The following is a 13,825-nucleotide window of genomic DNA, read 5'->3' as shown; positions in this document are numbered from 1 at the left end:
CCACTCCATTGATTTCTAAGAGCGCTGTACTCGGCTATCTATAGAACTTTCAGAGAAATGAATGGAAAAGCCAGGCGCATGTGCGACGGCCACTCCGTTCATTTCAGGGTGGCTGCAGGAGGTATGGGGCCCTCTGTTCTTGTGATCAGTGGGGGTCCTATCACTGGGATAGGGGATAACTTCAAGCAACCGGAATACCCCTTTAAGAAGATGGCTGTGTATGGAGACTTAATGGCAATGCACGGGAAAACAATAGGCAAAGAGGTACTTCCCAAGGAAAGAGAAGCAGAGAGCCAGTACCTCCCCTAAGATATGCAATAAGGTAACAGGAGTATGTCGAGCATAATATCGGCCACCAGGGGGCAGTAATCTAATGCATTTTATCTCCATCTTCTATATGATCAGGGCTGCTCTCAATGATTTTAAGTGTAACCATCTCCTATTTCATTGAGGGAGCTTTTTATCAGATTATCCTGAAATGAATTTTTTGCAAAGCTAAATGTAATTAGTAGATCTCACCTGAAATGTATCTCCCAGCGTTCTTGCAGATTGTAGGTTTATTAAAGTATGTCTCTCTCAATCAAACAATTAAGGATAAAGTTGGTTGCCCTTCATTATGGGAGTGGTACATACTAGGGCTTGTGCACATAGACCTTTTGTATAGCAGCAAGGATGCATTGATCTGGTAATGCACTCTGTGTGCCGCCATATGGTGCATCCATGAGGCGCCATGTTAGGCTCTAGAAGCCAGGCATCTAGCAGAGAATAGCTCCAGACTCTGATATGCATTTTTCATCATTGATTCTATGTGAATATGTGCCTGGAGATACAAGGCTCCATACTAAATGAATCCATAAACAGCAGTGTGCATGAACACTAAGGGAAATGGAGGTGACAACAGTCTGCTAAAAATGGTGTCCAGTTATTTTTGTACCAAGTGAGGCTGCAGCTCTGGGAAGATCAGCGTTCAAAGGGTTTTCTGAGATTTTAAAACTGATAGGTCCTCAGTATCTGTTCGGTGGGGGTCTCACACCCAGGAACCCTGACGATCAGCTGGTTGAGAAGGCACTGGAGCTCGCAGTGGTGCCGCGGCCTTCTCGCAGCTTTCCCTAGGCCGCGTGACATCAAGTTCATCGGTCACATGGCCTGGGGGCAGCTCAGCCCCATTGAAGTGAATGGGGCTTAGCTGCGATACCATGCACAGCCGCTATACAATGTACGGCAAGGAGAAGGCTGATGGGTGGGGTTCCTGGGTGTTGGGAGTCCAACCAACCAGATACTGATGACCTAATACCACTGGTTCTGTGAAGTACAATGTGGATGACAACTCATCTGCTTGTCAGTAGAGATCTGGTAGATCACTTACAATCATATTTGTCGATTCCAGTTTCCGTTACCAAATGTGGTTTTATACGCCACACATCAGGAGAACAAGCGTCTGTTTGGGTTCGTGCTCAGGATGGCAGGAGGACGGACAGAGGGACGACCGCTCTCTGTGTGCTACATCTTTGAGTCAAACAATGAAGGAGAGAAGGTAAATCTCATGTATTGTTATGTTCCGTTCAACTGGAGTGTGAAATGCTCCACCAGTCGGTGTTGCCACAATGTCTCGATACTGTCATGGATTTGACTTTAATGGGCAACGCGCGCCATTTAATTTTGAGTGGCTTATACCTCTTTACCAGGTGTGATTTGGGGGGGATTCGAATGATCACGCTCATCAGTGTCCCTGAACTGGCAGTACAAAGAACAGGAAGTGTTGTCATGTTTACACAGGATCAGAGGCTTCTAAGCATTGCCATTAAAGGCTATGGACACCTTCTGGGCAAATTTTTTTGGATTGCATTTTACTCATTTTGGGCTAAAAAAAACATTTTTTCATTGGTCTTTATTAGAAATGTTCAGCTGTTTTTGAGATAAAAGGGTTAAACTCGATTTGCAGATTATCAAACTGATAAGTCTATGGCTTAGATGAATATTTATAAGGTCAGGAGATCAGAGATGAGACATCAGCTGATGGGACTGAGAAATGGTACTCTGCTAACTGACAGATTTTTAACCCTTTATAGCTCAAAAATGGCAGAACATTTTTAATAAAGACCAATTGAAAAAAATATTTTTAGCCCACATAGCCTTAAAAAGCGGACCCCCCCCCCCCCAAAAAAAAACGATACTGTTTTTTATATCGCCTTACTCCTTGACGTACACGCTGAGCATGTCCATAGGGTTCCACTAACCTGATGGAGACAAAAATATTTTTTTTTTTTGTTCTCCATCGGGTCTGTATACATCGGCATACTGCAAAAATAGAGGCCAAAAAAGTCTCAGCTTTTCTCACATAGAAGTCAATAGAGAGTCACGCATGTGTGGCCGCAGTACCAATCAGGATTGGGGGGGACCTCTGTTCAGGAGATGCTGGTCCCACCCTATTAAAAAAGTCTCATGCATGTTGAAATGTTATGCCTGTTTTGAGATTAATACATGTGCTTCTAAATTCAGCATGGAGCTAATCTTCTTGATCCATCCACAGATTTGTGACTCAGTTGGCCTGGCCAAGCAGATTGCCCTTCATGCCGAGCTAGTAAGTGACTGTGTGTGCTTTGCAGTCCTTGTCCATAGTCCCTTTACAGACCCCACATCATCTTACTGTTTGTCTACTAGGACCGAAGAGCTTCTGAAAAGCAGAAGGAAATTGAGAAAGTAAAGGAAAAACAAGAGAAAGAAATTAACAAACAGAAACAGATAGAAAAGGTAACAGAGACGTGCTGGGGTCTGAATATGAAGGAATGTATCACCTTTATTTCATACTTTTGCTAATTAAAGGGCATCTGTCAGCAGATTTGTGCCTATGAAACTGGCTGACCTGCTGCAGCTGAAGGCATCTGTGTTGGTCCCATGGTCATATGTGCCCACATTGCTGAGAAAAATTAGGTTTTAATATATGCAAATGAGCCTCTAGGAGCAACGGGGGCGTTGCCGTTACACCTAGAGACTTTGCTCTTTCTGCAATTGGCACGCCCTCTCCACTTTGACAGGGCCAGGCAGTGTAACCATAATCATGATGGGGTGATCTGATAAATCACGTTTTTTTTTATATGATGTAGTTGCCATATGGCTTAGGGTAGGTTCACACCTCCGTTTAACCGATCCAGCAGACTGTTCAGGAAATGGCCAAGCCGGATACTGCCGTTCACAGCTGGATCCCCATTGACTATAATGGGATCTGGCAGGGATCCGGTGGATGGATAGGATTATAGTCAATGGGGTCCAACAGTGAATGGCAGGATCCGGCTGTGCCAGATCCAGAACAGTCTGCCGGATCAGTTAGATGGCGATGTGAACCTATCCTAACCTGGGGAAGAGTCTGCAAGATTTTTTTTTTTTTAAGGAGTATCTGCATGATGGTTTAAGAGGGTTGACTGTGCTTTTAATACAGGGACATGGAAAGTTTAATGCAAAAAAAAATCTTTGTTGTTTCAGGACTTGGAAGAGCAGAGTCGGTTAATAGCAGCCTCCAACAGACCCAACCAGACGGGCGCAGAGGGACAATTTGTTGTTCTCAGTGCCAGCCAGTCAGAGGATGGTGACCACAGCGAGGACGGGAAAAAGAAAGGGGAATCGGAGGCGTGAGACGGGACACAAGCAGAGACTTGTCGGCATAGTCCCTCCTGCTCATACGTACGGCACGAGAAGCAGAGCCAGAAGTAACCAGAGCTCTTTTATATGCGATTATGAAAGCCTTTTAGTTAATATACGCAGCAGTGCGGCGCTCTCAATGAGTCATTGAGCGGTGATTTCACTCCAGTGGAATCTGATTGATTTTTTTTTTTCCTTTGTAAGAAATCCTAAGATACGGACCGAAGATTTGGGGTCTCGGTGGTTTTGGTGTCTCTTGCACTTAGCATTCTGCTTTTCTACTCCATCGCTGTTGGTCAGCCTTTTGTATTGTTGGTTCATAGCATAGGTTATTGTGTCTTAAAGAGGACTTCCTGGACTTGAAGGAGTTGTCTATGATCAAATTGTTTTCCTTAAATTGCACCACCTTCTTCTTTCCAGACCTGTGAAGGGAAGCATACTTACCTGCACACTGTTGGTTCCATCCTGTTCTGTCTCCACTGCAATTCGGTCCACGCATGTAAACTTCTAGCATGGATGGTGCCACATGCTGCAATGAGTGGCCTGATTGGTGGTGTGTCTCTAAGTGGCACATCTCCGCTCAGGCCAATCATTGGCTGCAGCGGTGCATGTGACCCCAGGCTGTAAGTTTACATGTGGGGACTGAATTGCACTGAAGATAGCATGGGATGGAACCAACGGGGCAGGTAAGTATGCTTCCCTTCACCGTTCTAGTGGGGAGGGCAAGGAGCTAAAGAAAAAATATAATAAAAATGTTCAATCGTGGACAACCCCTTTAAGCATTGATGGCCTCTCCAAAAGAGAAGTCATTATTGTTTACTTTCCGGAAGTCCTCTTAAAGGTAATGCATCGCGGAAGGAACTGCATTGTTTGTATACTATTGGGAATATACTTATGACTTACACTAGAGTCAGGCGTCAGCTGCCAAGCATGGATCAACTGCAAATGTGACTATGGGGGAGATCTGTCAAAATTCGTTTGCTCATAGCAATTAATCAGATTCCATCTTACATTTTTTAGAAGTTCTCTGAAAAATAAAAGCAACTACCTGAATGGTCGCTGTGCAGAAAATCTGCAAAAAAGCATTTGACCTAATCTCCAAACACCGCCAGACGTCTTTGTATTTCCTGCTCTGGGAAAGCCGGGTAATCGCCAGCGCCAGTGCACCCGCTATTGATGTGGTTCCCTAGCTTTCCCAGACTCCTGAATGAGAATGCAAGAGCAGCAACGGCAACAATTTCCTTCTAGAAAGCATGACGGGGTCAGACAGACATAGCTTAGAGCAACCTGTTCATTGTACTTTGCATAAATTGCATCAGTTTGTTGGTGTAGATGTCCTACAGTACCCAACGTGTGGCAGGTCATGCTGGGAGTTGTAGTTTAGCATTAGCCTGAAATTCCCAGGACAGGGACTGCTGTCTTAGGGTACTTTCACACTAGCGTTTTTCTTTTCCGGCGCTGAGGTCCGTCCTAGGGGCTCAAATCTGGAAAAGAACTGATCAGTTTTATCCCCATGCATTATGAATGGAGAGTAATCCGTTCAGGATGCATCAGGATGTCTTCAGTTCAGTCTTTTTGACTGATCAGGCTTTTCAGAAAAACGTAGCATGCTGTATTTTTACCTCCGGCCAAAAATCCTGAACACTTTGACTGAACGCCGGATCAGGTCTTTTTCCCATTGACTTGCATTAACGCCGGATCCGGCGCTGTGTGTTCAATGAAACCAGATCCGGCTTTTGCATGTTAAACCCGAAAAATGTTAGCTCTGTGTGCTTTTATTGTGTATAAAAAACGATTTGATACATATGCAAATTAACCTGAGATGAGTCAGAGCTTGAAAATATGACTCTTCTCTGGTCACACAAGTAAGATATGACTCTTTTATGTTAAATAGTTTTTTTTTTCCCCACAATAAAAGCACACAGAGCTATGAGGACTGGGTATTGCGGATGTGCTAGCGGCCATCTAGCAACCCATGTCCTCAGCTCTATACACAAAATCCCGGTGACAGCTGGGGGAGAGCTGAGCTCAGATACGCGCCTGCTTAATGATCACTATTTCGTTTCTAGATCTTGGAACCAGCAGAAATGTACATACATGAGTGTGAATATCGGCATGGACCTGTATAGATTAAAGGGGTTTTCCAGAACCCCTGGAGATTAGTTATTTGAAGAGGCTGCGGTGATCTGGGGAGTGCTGCAACCTCCTCGCAGCTTACCAAGCACAGCACCGTACATTGGATAGCTGTCTGTTCTTGGTATTGCCGCCCAGGCCCCATTCGTATGACATCGCTGGCCTAGGAAGAGGCTGCAGCACTCAATGCAGCACCGCGTCCTCTTCAATCGCCAGATCAGTTTTGGTACCTGGAGTCGGACCCCCACTGATCAGATATTGATCACCTTTTCTTAGGATAGGTCATTCATTTCTATCCGCTGGAAAACTCCTTTAAATGGGTTGGTTCATTAAGACCCCTTTTCATTACCTATATGACCCATCTATCTGATCTAAAAGTAAGTAAGGGAGTTGGGATGTCCAACGCTTAGGACCTCCAGGGTTGCCAAGAACAAGGGGCTACAAATCCCCCATTCTCAACTGGAGTGCAGGGCAAGCCTACACATAGAGGTCGATGGGAGAATTGGAAATAGCCAGTCCGAGGTGCCATATAGACTGATGCTTGGCGCTCAGGGTTACATGAGGAATCTCCTCGGTCCCTGGAGCGTGTTCTACATAAATAGACTTCAATTTGATTCATTGAGAGACAAATTTCCTATTACGAGTTGTGTCACATGGACGATGAACCTATATAAATTCATTTCTTTGTGAATGTAACCTTTTGCACTAATCTTTGTATACAGTTGTTTAATAAGTCATTTAAAGGTTTTGTCCAGGATTAGATACAAAGGTCGGTTGATTTTTTTTATATATATTTTTTTTCATTCGTGTCCATGGACTGTGTCTAGTATTGCACTTAAGTCCCGTTCACTTGAACTGCAATACCAGACACAGCCTGTGAACAGATGTGGTGCTGTTTTTGGAAGGGGGGAAAAAAACAACATTTTGTGCTAATCTTTTTATGTCCTGTCTGAGAAGGTAATTTTACGATTAGTTATGGTGGAAAGTTAATATTTTCTGAACATTTGTTAACATATAGATGGTTTCGTTGGTTATTTGCGTCATGTATGGTATCTTATTTTGGTAAAGGGTATATGCTCATAATTCTTGTACATAGGTCACTGTAATCCTCTAACACAGGGGTAGGCAACCTCCGCCACTCCAGGTGTTTGTGAAACTACATCTCCCATCATGCACACCTGCTTGGCTGTTCTCTGAACTCCCACAGAAGTGAAAGGAGCATGCTGGGAGTTGTAGTTTCTCAGCAGCTGGAGTGCCAAAGGTTGCTGATACCTGCTCGAACATGTCTGAATACTGCTGCTGAGGTGTCAGATGTATTTAAAGGGTTGGTCTAGTTTTGAACAGTCTCCTGTCTGAATTTAACTTTAAAGTGAACCTGTCACATTGTCCTGTCTGCAGGCAGCATGTTCTAGAGCAGGACGAGCTGAATGATATATAGCTTTGTGGGAAAAGATTCAGTATAACTTTATTGATTTACGTCCCTGTTCGCGGTGGGCGGGGTTAATGAGTGATTGACGGCCATCTCTGTATGAATCACTGCATTGTAAGATCATAACTATTACCCCAAAGGCCCTTTCATCTAAAAAATACTCCTTTTGCATGTGAAATGTTTGTTTTACACCAGTGATCTGTAACCTGTGGCTCTCCAGCTATTGTAACTGCTGGGAATTGTAGTCGCAAAAGCCGGAAGTCCACAGGTTGGAGATCACTTGTCAGCCATGTGATAGTGCAGCTTGCTGGCTAACGCTGGTTATACACTGCTTCATACTGTCCCTGTCTGTGAAACTTTGTCTGCTGTCCTACAAATCTTCATGGTTCTATGGTTGGAAGACGAGCACATATATGACCTTATAGAGACACCATCCAAATAATGGTCAGTGCATGCTGGGAGTTGTAGTTTTGCCATAACTGAAGAGCCACAGGTTGGAGACCACTGGTCAAGCCTAGAGTTTTTGTGGTACCAGGTGAGAAGCATAGGGGGAGATGTATCAAATCTGGTTCAAAGGAAAAGTGGAGTAGTTTTTCAATAGCAGCCAATCTGATTCCTCTTCTCGTTTTTTTTCAGGGTCTTTTGGAATATAAAAGCAGCAACCTGATTGGTTAGGCAGCTGCTCCACTTTTCTTTTACACTAGGTTTGATAAATCTCACCCATAGACTTCACCTTGATGGAGTTGTTCAGCCATTTTAATAATAATAAAAAAAAAAACCCTGTGCGAATACTATAAAATAATAAAATAAGTAATACCTTATTAATTCCCCCTGCTTGTCTCTTCCCAACACTTTCCAGTCCCCTGCTGGGTTCCACTTTCTGCTCCCTCCAAACACTGACATATGACCACTGCAGCCAATCGCTATCTATAGTGGTGACCAAGCAGCAATGCTGCCGCCATTGATTGGCTGCAGTGGTCACATGTCCATGTCTAGAGGAGCAGGAAGTAGAGACCACCTAGGGAGCGGGAAGCGCTGGAATGGGAGCAGCAGGGGATCAGTAAGGTGAATATTGCTTTTACTATTGTGTAGCATTTTCAACATAAAAAAAAAAAATGTAAATGAACAACATTTCCAATCGTTGCTTTGCATTGTGTTTTTTTTATATAAAATGTTCATGGGCTGTGCCTCAAATTCTGTTTGTTGATTGACATAATTTATAATATAGGAAACTTACTGTATGAATATGAAGAATTAAACAATTTATCAGGAAAAACTAAAAAGCTGTTAATTTAGGAGATTTTTTTTTTTTTTGTAATTTCTAATATACAGGCAAGCCTTATTATGAGTGGATAAATTGTGTAGTCTGATCCTATACATTGGTCATGACACGGCCTATCACCATGTCATTGAGGCGCAAGACCCTCTGTGCCTCAGTGGATGCAGTACTACTTAGAATAGCAATATTTTTCAGCATATTCAGAGTGCTCTCCTCATGCATCTACTTTTCCCTTTCTACGAGTCGGACAATCCTTCGCAGGTGGTAAGTACAGGCGTCATCAGAATGGACACTTCTAGACATTTCTCTGGCCCTACATACCAGGGTCCCTGAGAGCACACCCCTGCCTTGTCATTTAAGTGGTTGTGATTTGTATAGAACACTAAATAGTTGAGAGTTTTTCCTAATCTGTCATACCTTTTTGGAAGTTCTGTGTATGTATCTGTTATATGTGGGAATGGCACAAAAAAAGCATTTTGCTAAGCAAACTGTGTGGATTTCTTTGGTTTACGGTAGAATTCGATGATTTCATTTTCCTTGGATTATGGTGGGGCTACTGTGTCTCAGCCACACTGAATCAGACTAGTTTATTTAGGGCTACGATGGGATATAATGGTGCCAAGTTGTAATATCACATGCAATGTCGCCATCTTGCTGTAGCCTTGCTCACAATTCCTTAAAGGGGTTCTCTGGGCCTGAACCTAAAGAGTTTCTTTCAGCTAACGTGTGGAGAGAAGATACTTTGAACTAATTAACCTTCTGTCGCTCTGCCGATTTGGCGATTTTGGCTGGGATCACGTGACTGCCCGATTGGCTATGGGCTCTTCCTGTTGATATTGCAAATGAATGTGCTCTTTTTTTTTTTTTCTTGTTTCTACAGTCGTGGCCAAAAGTTTTGAGAATTACATAAATATTGGAAATTGGAAAAGTTGCTGCTTAAGTTTTTATAATAGCAATTTGCATATACTCCAGAATGTTACTCCAGAATGTTATGAAGAGTGATCAGATGAATTGCATAGTACTTCTTTGCAATGAAAATTAACTTAATCCCAAAAAAAACCCTTTCCACTGCATTTCATTGCTGTCATTAAAGGACCTGCTGAGATCATTTCAGTAATCGTCTTGTTAACTCAGGTGAGAATGTTGACAAGCACAAGACTGGAGATCATTATGTCAGGCTGATTGGGTTAAAATGGCAGACTTGACATGTTAAAAGGAGGGTGATGCTTGAAATCATTGTTCTTCCATTGTTAACCATGGTGACCTACAAAGAAACGCGTGCAGCCATCATTGTATTGCATAAAAATGGCTTCACAGGCAAGGATATTGTGGCTACTAAGATTGCACCTCAATCAACAATTTATAGGATCATCAAGAACTTCAAGGAGTAAACTTCAACAGTAAAGCATCCTGAGACCATTCATGTGTGGGGTTGTTTCTCATCCAAGGGAGTGGGCTCACTCACAATTTTGCCCAAAAACACAGCCATGAATAAAGAATGGTACCAAAACACCCTCCAACAGCAACTTCTTTCAACAATCCAACAACAGTTTGGTAAAGAAAAATGCATTTTCCAGCACGATGGAGCACCATGCCATAAGGCAAAAGTGATAACTAAGTGGCTCGGGGACCAAAACGTTGACATTTTGGGTCCATGGCCTGGAAACTCCCCAGATCTTAATCCCATTGAGAACTTGTGGTCAATCCTCAAGAGGCGGGTGGACAAACAAAAACCCACTAATTCTGACAAACTCCAAGAAGTGATTATGAAAGAATGGGTTGCTATCAGTCAGGAATTGGCCCAGAAGTTGATTGAGAGCACGCCCAGTCGAATTGCAGAGGTCCTGAAAAAGAAGGGCCAACACTGCAAATACTGACTCTTTGCATAAATGTCATGTAATTGTCGATAAAAGCCTTTGAAACGTATGAAGTGCGTGTAATTATATTTCACTACATCACAGAAACAACTGAAACAAAGATCTAAAAGCAGTTTAGCAGCAAACTTTGTGAAAACTAATATTTGTGTCATTCTCAAAACGTTTGGCCACGACTGTACATTATGCAGCTGAACAGAAAAAAAAATGGAGCACATCTGGTAGCAATGTCAGAGGAAAAGCCCACAGCCTGATCAGAGTCACTTGATTCCAGCCAGGATCTAGAAAGCGACGGAAGGGTAAGTAATACTCAAGATATCTTCTCTTCACACTGAAAGAGGCTTTTTAGGTACAGGCCCAGAGAACCATTGGGCCATGAGAGAGAGGGATATGCTTAGGGACTAGGCCCCTACAAGGGAAAGGTTCCAGACGGGGTCGTCCCTATCTGGGCGGGTGCTATGTATTTTTGCTAGGTAGTGATGGCTTAGACCCTATCCCAACCAACTTTTAGGGCATCAATTTAAGGGCTATTTAGTTTTATGCCCCCGTAAGAATTGCAGCATTTATACGGACCCCGTCATCTGACTATTCAGGACGGTTGAAAGGTAGAAACTTACCTGAGTATATCCTCATAGAACTGGTAAGACGATTCCATTTATTACCGGCTACTGTCTACCTGTATTTTTAATACCTTCTGTTCTATATTTTTTCACCGTGTGGGTTTATCTTTTTAATTATCATCAGTAAAAGTTATGTTTTAAATGTAATCAACCAAGTTCTTTTTTTTTTTTTTTATAAGGATTTGTTCTATATTTGAGGGTTGGACCTTTTTTCCTATACACAATTATGATGTTTTTAGTAGAGGATTTAGGCCCAGAGAACCCTCTAAGGAATTGCAAAGGCACCGTCCCGTCTGAATCTGGGTCTGGAAGTCACAGGCTTACGGTTCCCCTGCAGTGGCGGCTGCAGGGGAAATGTGTTGTTACATCGGCGCCCCTTCAGATGGGTCCTCCAGAGCAGGAGGCTCTTTGCAGCAGCTCACCACTCTGGCTACTTCTAAAATGTCCACATGTCCTAATGCCAAACAGACTAGGATTGTCCCTTTATTGGCAGGACCACATACAATGTGTGTTGCCAAATCAAATAAGGATTTTTATTAACATAAAGCAAAATTACATGAATGTAAACTGTACACAATTGGACAAAATCTCTTCTTTTTCTAATGTTTTTTCATGAGTTATAATCAGGATTTCAGCTATGCACTTGCTTAAAGGGCCTTTTTACAACTACTCGTTTTAACTTTTATCACCCGTCTATCAGACAATTTGTAAATGTAAGAGATGCAGAGTAGAGGTCTGACTGCTGGGACCCCCACCATTGCCAAAATAACAAGGTTCTTCAGTGGAAGAGCAGGACGAGCATGCACTATCCTTTTCATAGAGATGAATGAGAGCGTCTCAAACAGCTGTACGTCCCATTCACAATGGCAAGAACAGAGATTTGGGACACCTCAATCACACGAACGATGGGGGGTCCCAGAGTTCAGACCCCTCTAACCAGCTTATTTTTTGCAATTTGTCTCGTTGAATTGTGGAGGTAAAAAATAGGTTGTCCAAAATAATTGCTTGTTTACTGGAAATAAACACTGACCTGACTGGTGCCCTGCTTCCATCGGTAAGGGAACATGACCTTTTTTTTTCTCTTTATATTACAACCAATTAAATTATTTCTCAAAAATAAAATGACCAGATCTTTATTAAAGGACTATAAGGCGGAGAGAGATCATCCACTGAATGTCCTCTGCTCATCCTCAAGCAGCCAGAAGAAAGTACAGTATGTGTATCTTCCCTTTATAATGGTGGGTTTTTACCAGGTCCGTACAAAGTTCCCTTGTCCGTAGAGATCATATTCCTTGTACAGGATGTAATCTTTTAATCGGTTTGGCAGAGGAAGATAGGTCATGAAGACTGGACAGCGCAGGTGCAGCTTCCGCATACACTGACGGATCTTTAGGCGGCACAGATGTTTCAAGGAGCGTGGATTGGCTGAAAAGCAGAAGGACACTGGAAATATGCTGTCCAGAAAGTGTGTGCCTACCTCCCCAAGTTTCTTTCTTGCATTAAAACATTAAAAAGTAAGAAATAAACCCAACACATTCCTGAACAGTGGTGTATCTATTTGGGTCAGACCAGTTGTAAATGCTATTGGGTACCTATCCCTAGAAAGCCCATACCACCGCTCAATATAGTTACTGCTGTGATGGGAAACCCACAGGCCCAGAGGACCCATTCGGTATAGTTACTGCTGTGACGGGAAACCCACAGGCCCCATTCGGTATAGTTACTGCTATAATGGGAAGACACCAGGCCACATTCAGTATATTAATGGCTGTGGTGGGAAACACACAGGCCCCATTCATAATAGTTATGGCTGTGATGGGAAGCCCACAGGCCCTGTTCAATATAGTTGCTGCTATAATGGGCAACCCATAGGTCCCATTCAGTATTAGTCACTGCTATAATGGGAAGCCCACAGGCCCCATTCAATATAGTTACTTTCTTGATTTGGGACTGCTCAAGGCTGTCTTCTGTGCTGGAAGCGTCCTACCCACTACAGTGCCGTGTCTAGAAGTTTGGGCAAAGTAGGAGAACCTACAGACATGTAGGATGTTCTAAAGATGGAAAGCCTACAACAGAATTTGTGTGGGTATAAAGATATATGTATAGTGAATCGCTATATTTGATGTAGGCTGTTTACTAGGTAGGATCCTCTAGGATAGGCATGCTCAACCTGCGGCCTTTCAGCTGTTGCAAAACTACAACTCACATCATTCCCTGACAGCCTGCAGCTATCATCCTACAGAAGGGCATCATGGGAGTTGTAGTTTTACAACAGCTGGAGGGGCGCAGGTTGAGCATCCCTGCTCGAGGAGAAGCAGACAACTTACTCAACTTCAAAGACTGATGGGGGTGCCATCTCACTTGTCCTGCCCCTGGGGCCATGCCAGGCTTTCTGCATCTAAACTTCTACCCTGTCTATACAAGGTCTGTTAAATGTGTGTGTGGGGTGGTGGGCAATGTAAAGAATTTTTGGAGATTAATTTTATTATACCCAGGATCTGCACCATAGAAATGAATCTAGATATCATTCGAAACCATCAATTACTCACTTGAGATGGCGTGAATTTCCGACCAGAGCTTCTGCGTTACAAGTGTCTTTCTAAGCTTAGAGCAAAACTCCACATGGTCAACATAGTCCAGCATGACACGAACAACATTTCCAGAGAGGTGCCGAAGCCATGTCAAAGTGATGACCTCACAAAACTGAGAAAGAGACAGGTAAGGGTGAGATTTGGTAAAATAAACACATTTATGGTTATATATAATCACTTATTGGTGCCCAATGGTAACTAGAGCTTGGAGACCATGAGCCATTGGTTGCAGAATATATAATATAAAGTCATATTTCTGTATA

At 43.0% G+C, this 13,825-nt stretch overlaps 2 protein-coding genes across 3 annotated transcripts in view; one reads left to right on the top strand and one right to left on the bottom strand.

Annotated features, from left to right (window-relative positions):
* Nucleotides 1–4,689, top strand: part of APPL1 (adaptor protein, phosphotyrosine interacting with PH domain and leucine zipper 1) — a 50,478-nt gene extending 45,789 nt beyond the window's left edge. The window contains exons 19-22 of the mRNA XM_040406652.1: nucleotides 1,388–1,534; nucleotides 2,531–2,581; nucleotides 2,662–2,751; nucleotides 3,481–4,689. Of these exons, the coding sequence (XP_040262586.1) occupies nucleotides 1,388–1,534; nucleotides 2,531–2,581; nucleotides 2,662–2,751; nucleotides 3,481–3,630 (438 nt within the window). The 3' untranslated portion in view covers nucleotides 3,631–4,689. The remainder of the gene's footprint in view (nucleotides 1–1,387; nucleotides 1,535–2,530; nucleotides 2,582–2,661; nucleotides 2,752–3,480) is intronic.
* A 7,493-nt stretch (nucleotides 4,690–12,182) lies between these two features.
* The window catches only part of ASB14 (ankyrin repeat and SOCS box containing 14), a 40,763-nt gene continuing 39,120 nt past the window's right edge, over nucleotides 12,183–13,825 (bottom strand). For both annotated transcript variants that reach the window (XM_040407159.1, XM_040407160.1), the window contains exons 9-10: nucleotides 13,521–13,674; nucleotides 12,183–12,396 (exon numbers count right to left, since the gene is read on the bottom strand). In XM_040407159.1, coding sequence (XP_040263093.1) covers nucleotides 12,218–12,396; nucleotides 13,521–13,674 — 333 coding nt within the window. In that variant the 3' untranslated portion in view covers nucleotides 12,183–12,217. The remainder of the gene's footprint in view (nucleotides 12,397–13,520; nucleotides 13,675–13,825) is intronic.

Source organism: Bufo bufo, chromosome 9 (assembly GCF_905171765.1).
Source record: "Bufo bufo chromosome 9, aBufBuf1.1, whole genome shotgun sequence".
NCBI classification, from domain to species: domain Eukaryota; kingdom Metazoa; phylum Chordata; class Amphibia; order Anura; family Bufonidae; genus Bufo; species Bufo bufo.
The sequence above is the reverse complement of the archived record's forward strand: the minus strand, read 5'-3'. Positions and strand labels throughout refer to the sequence as shown.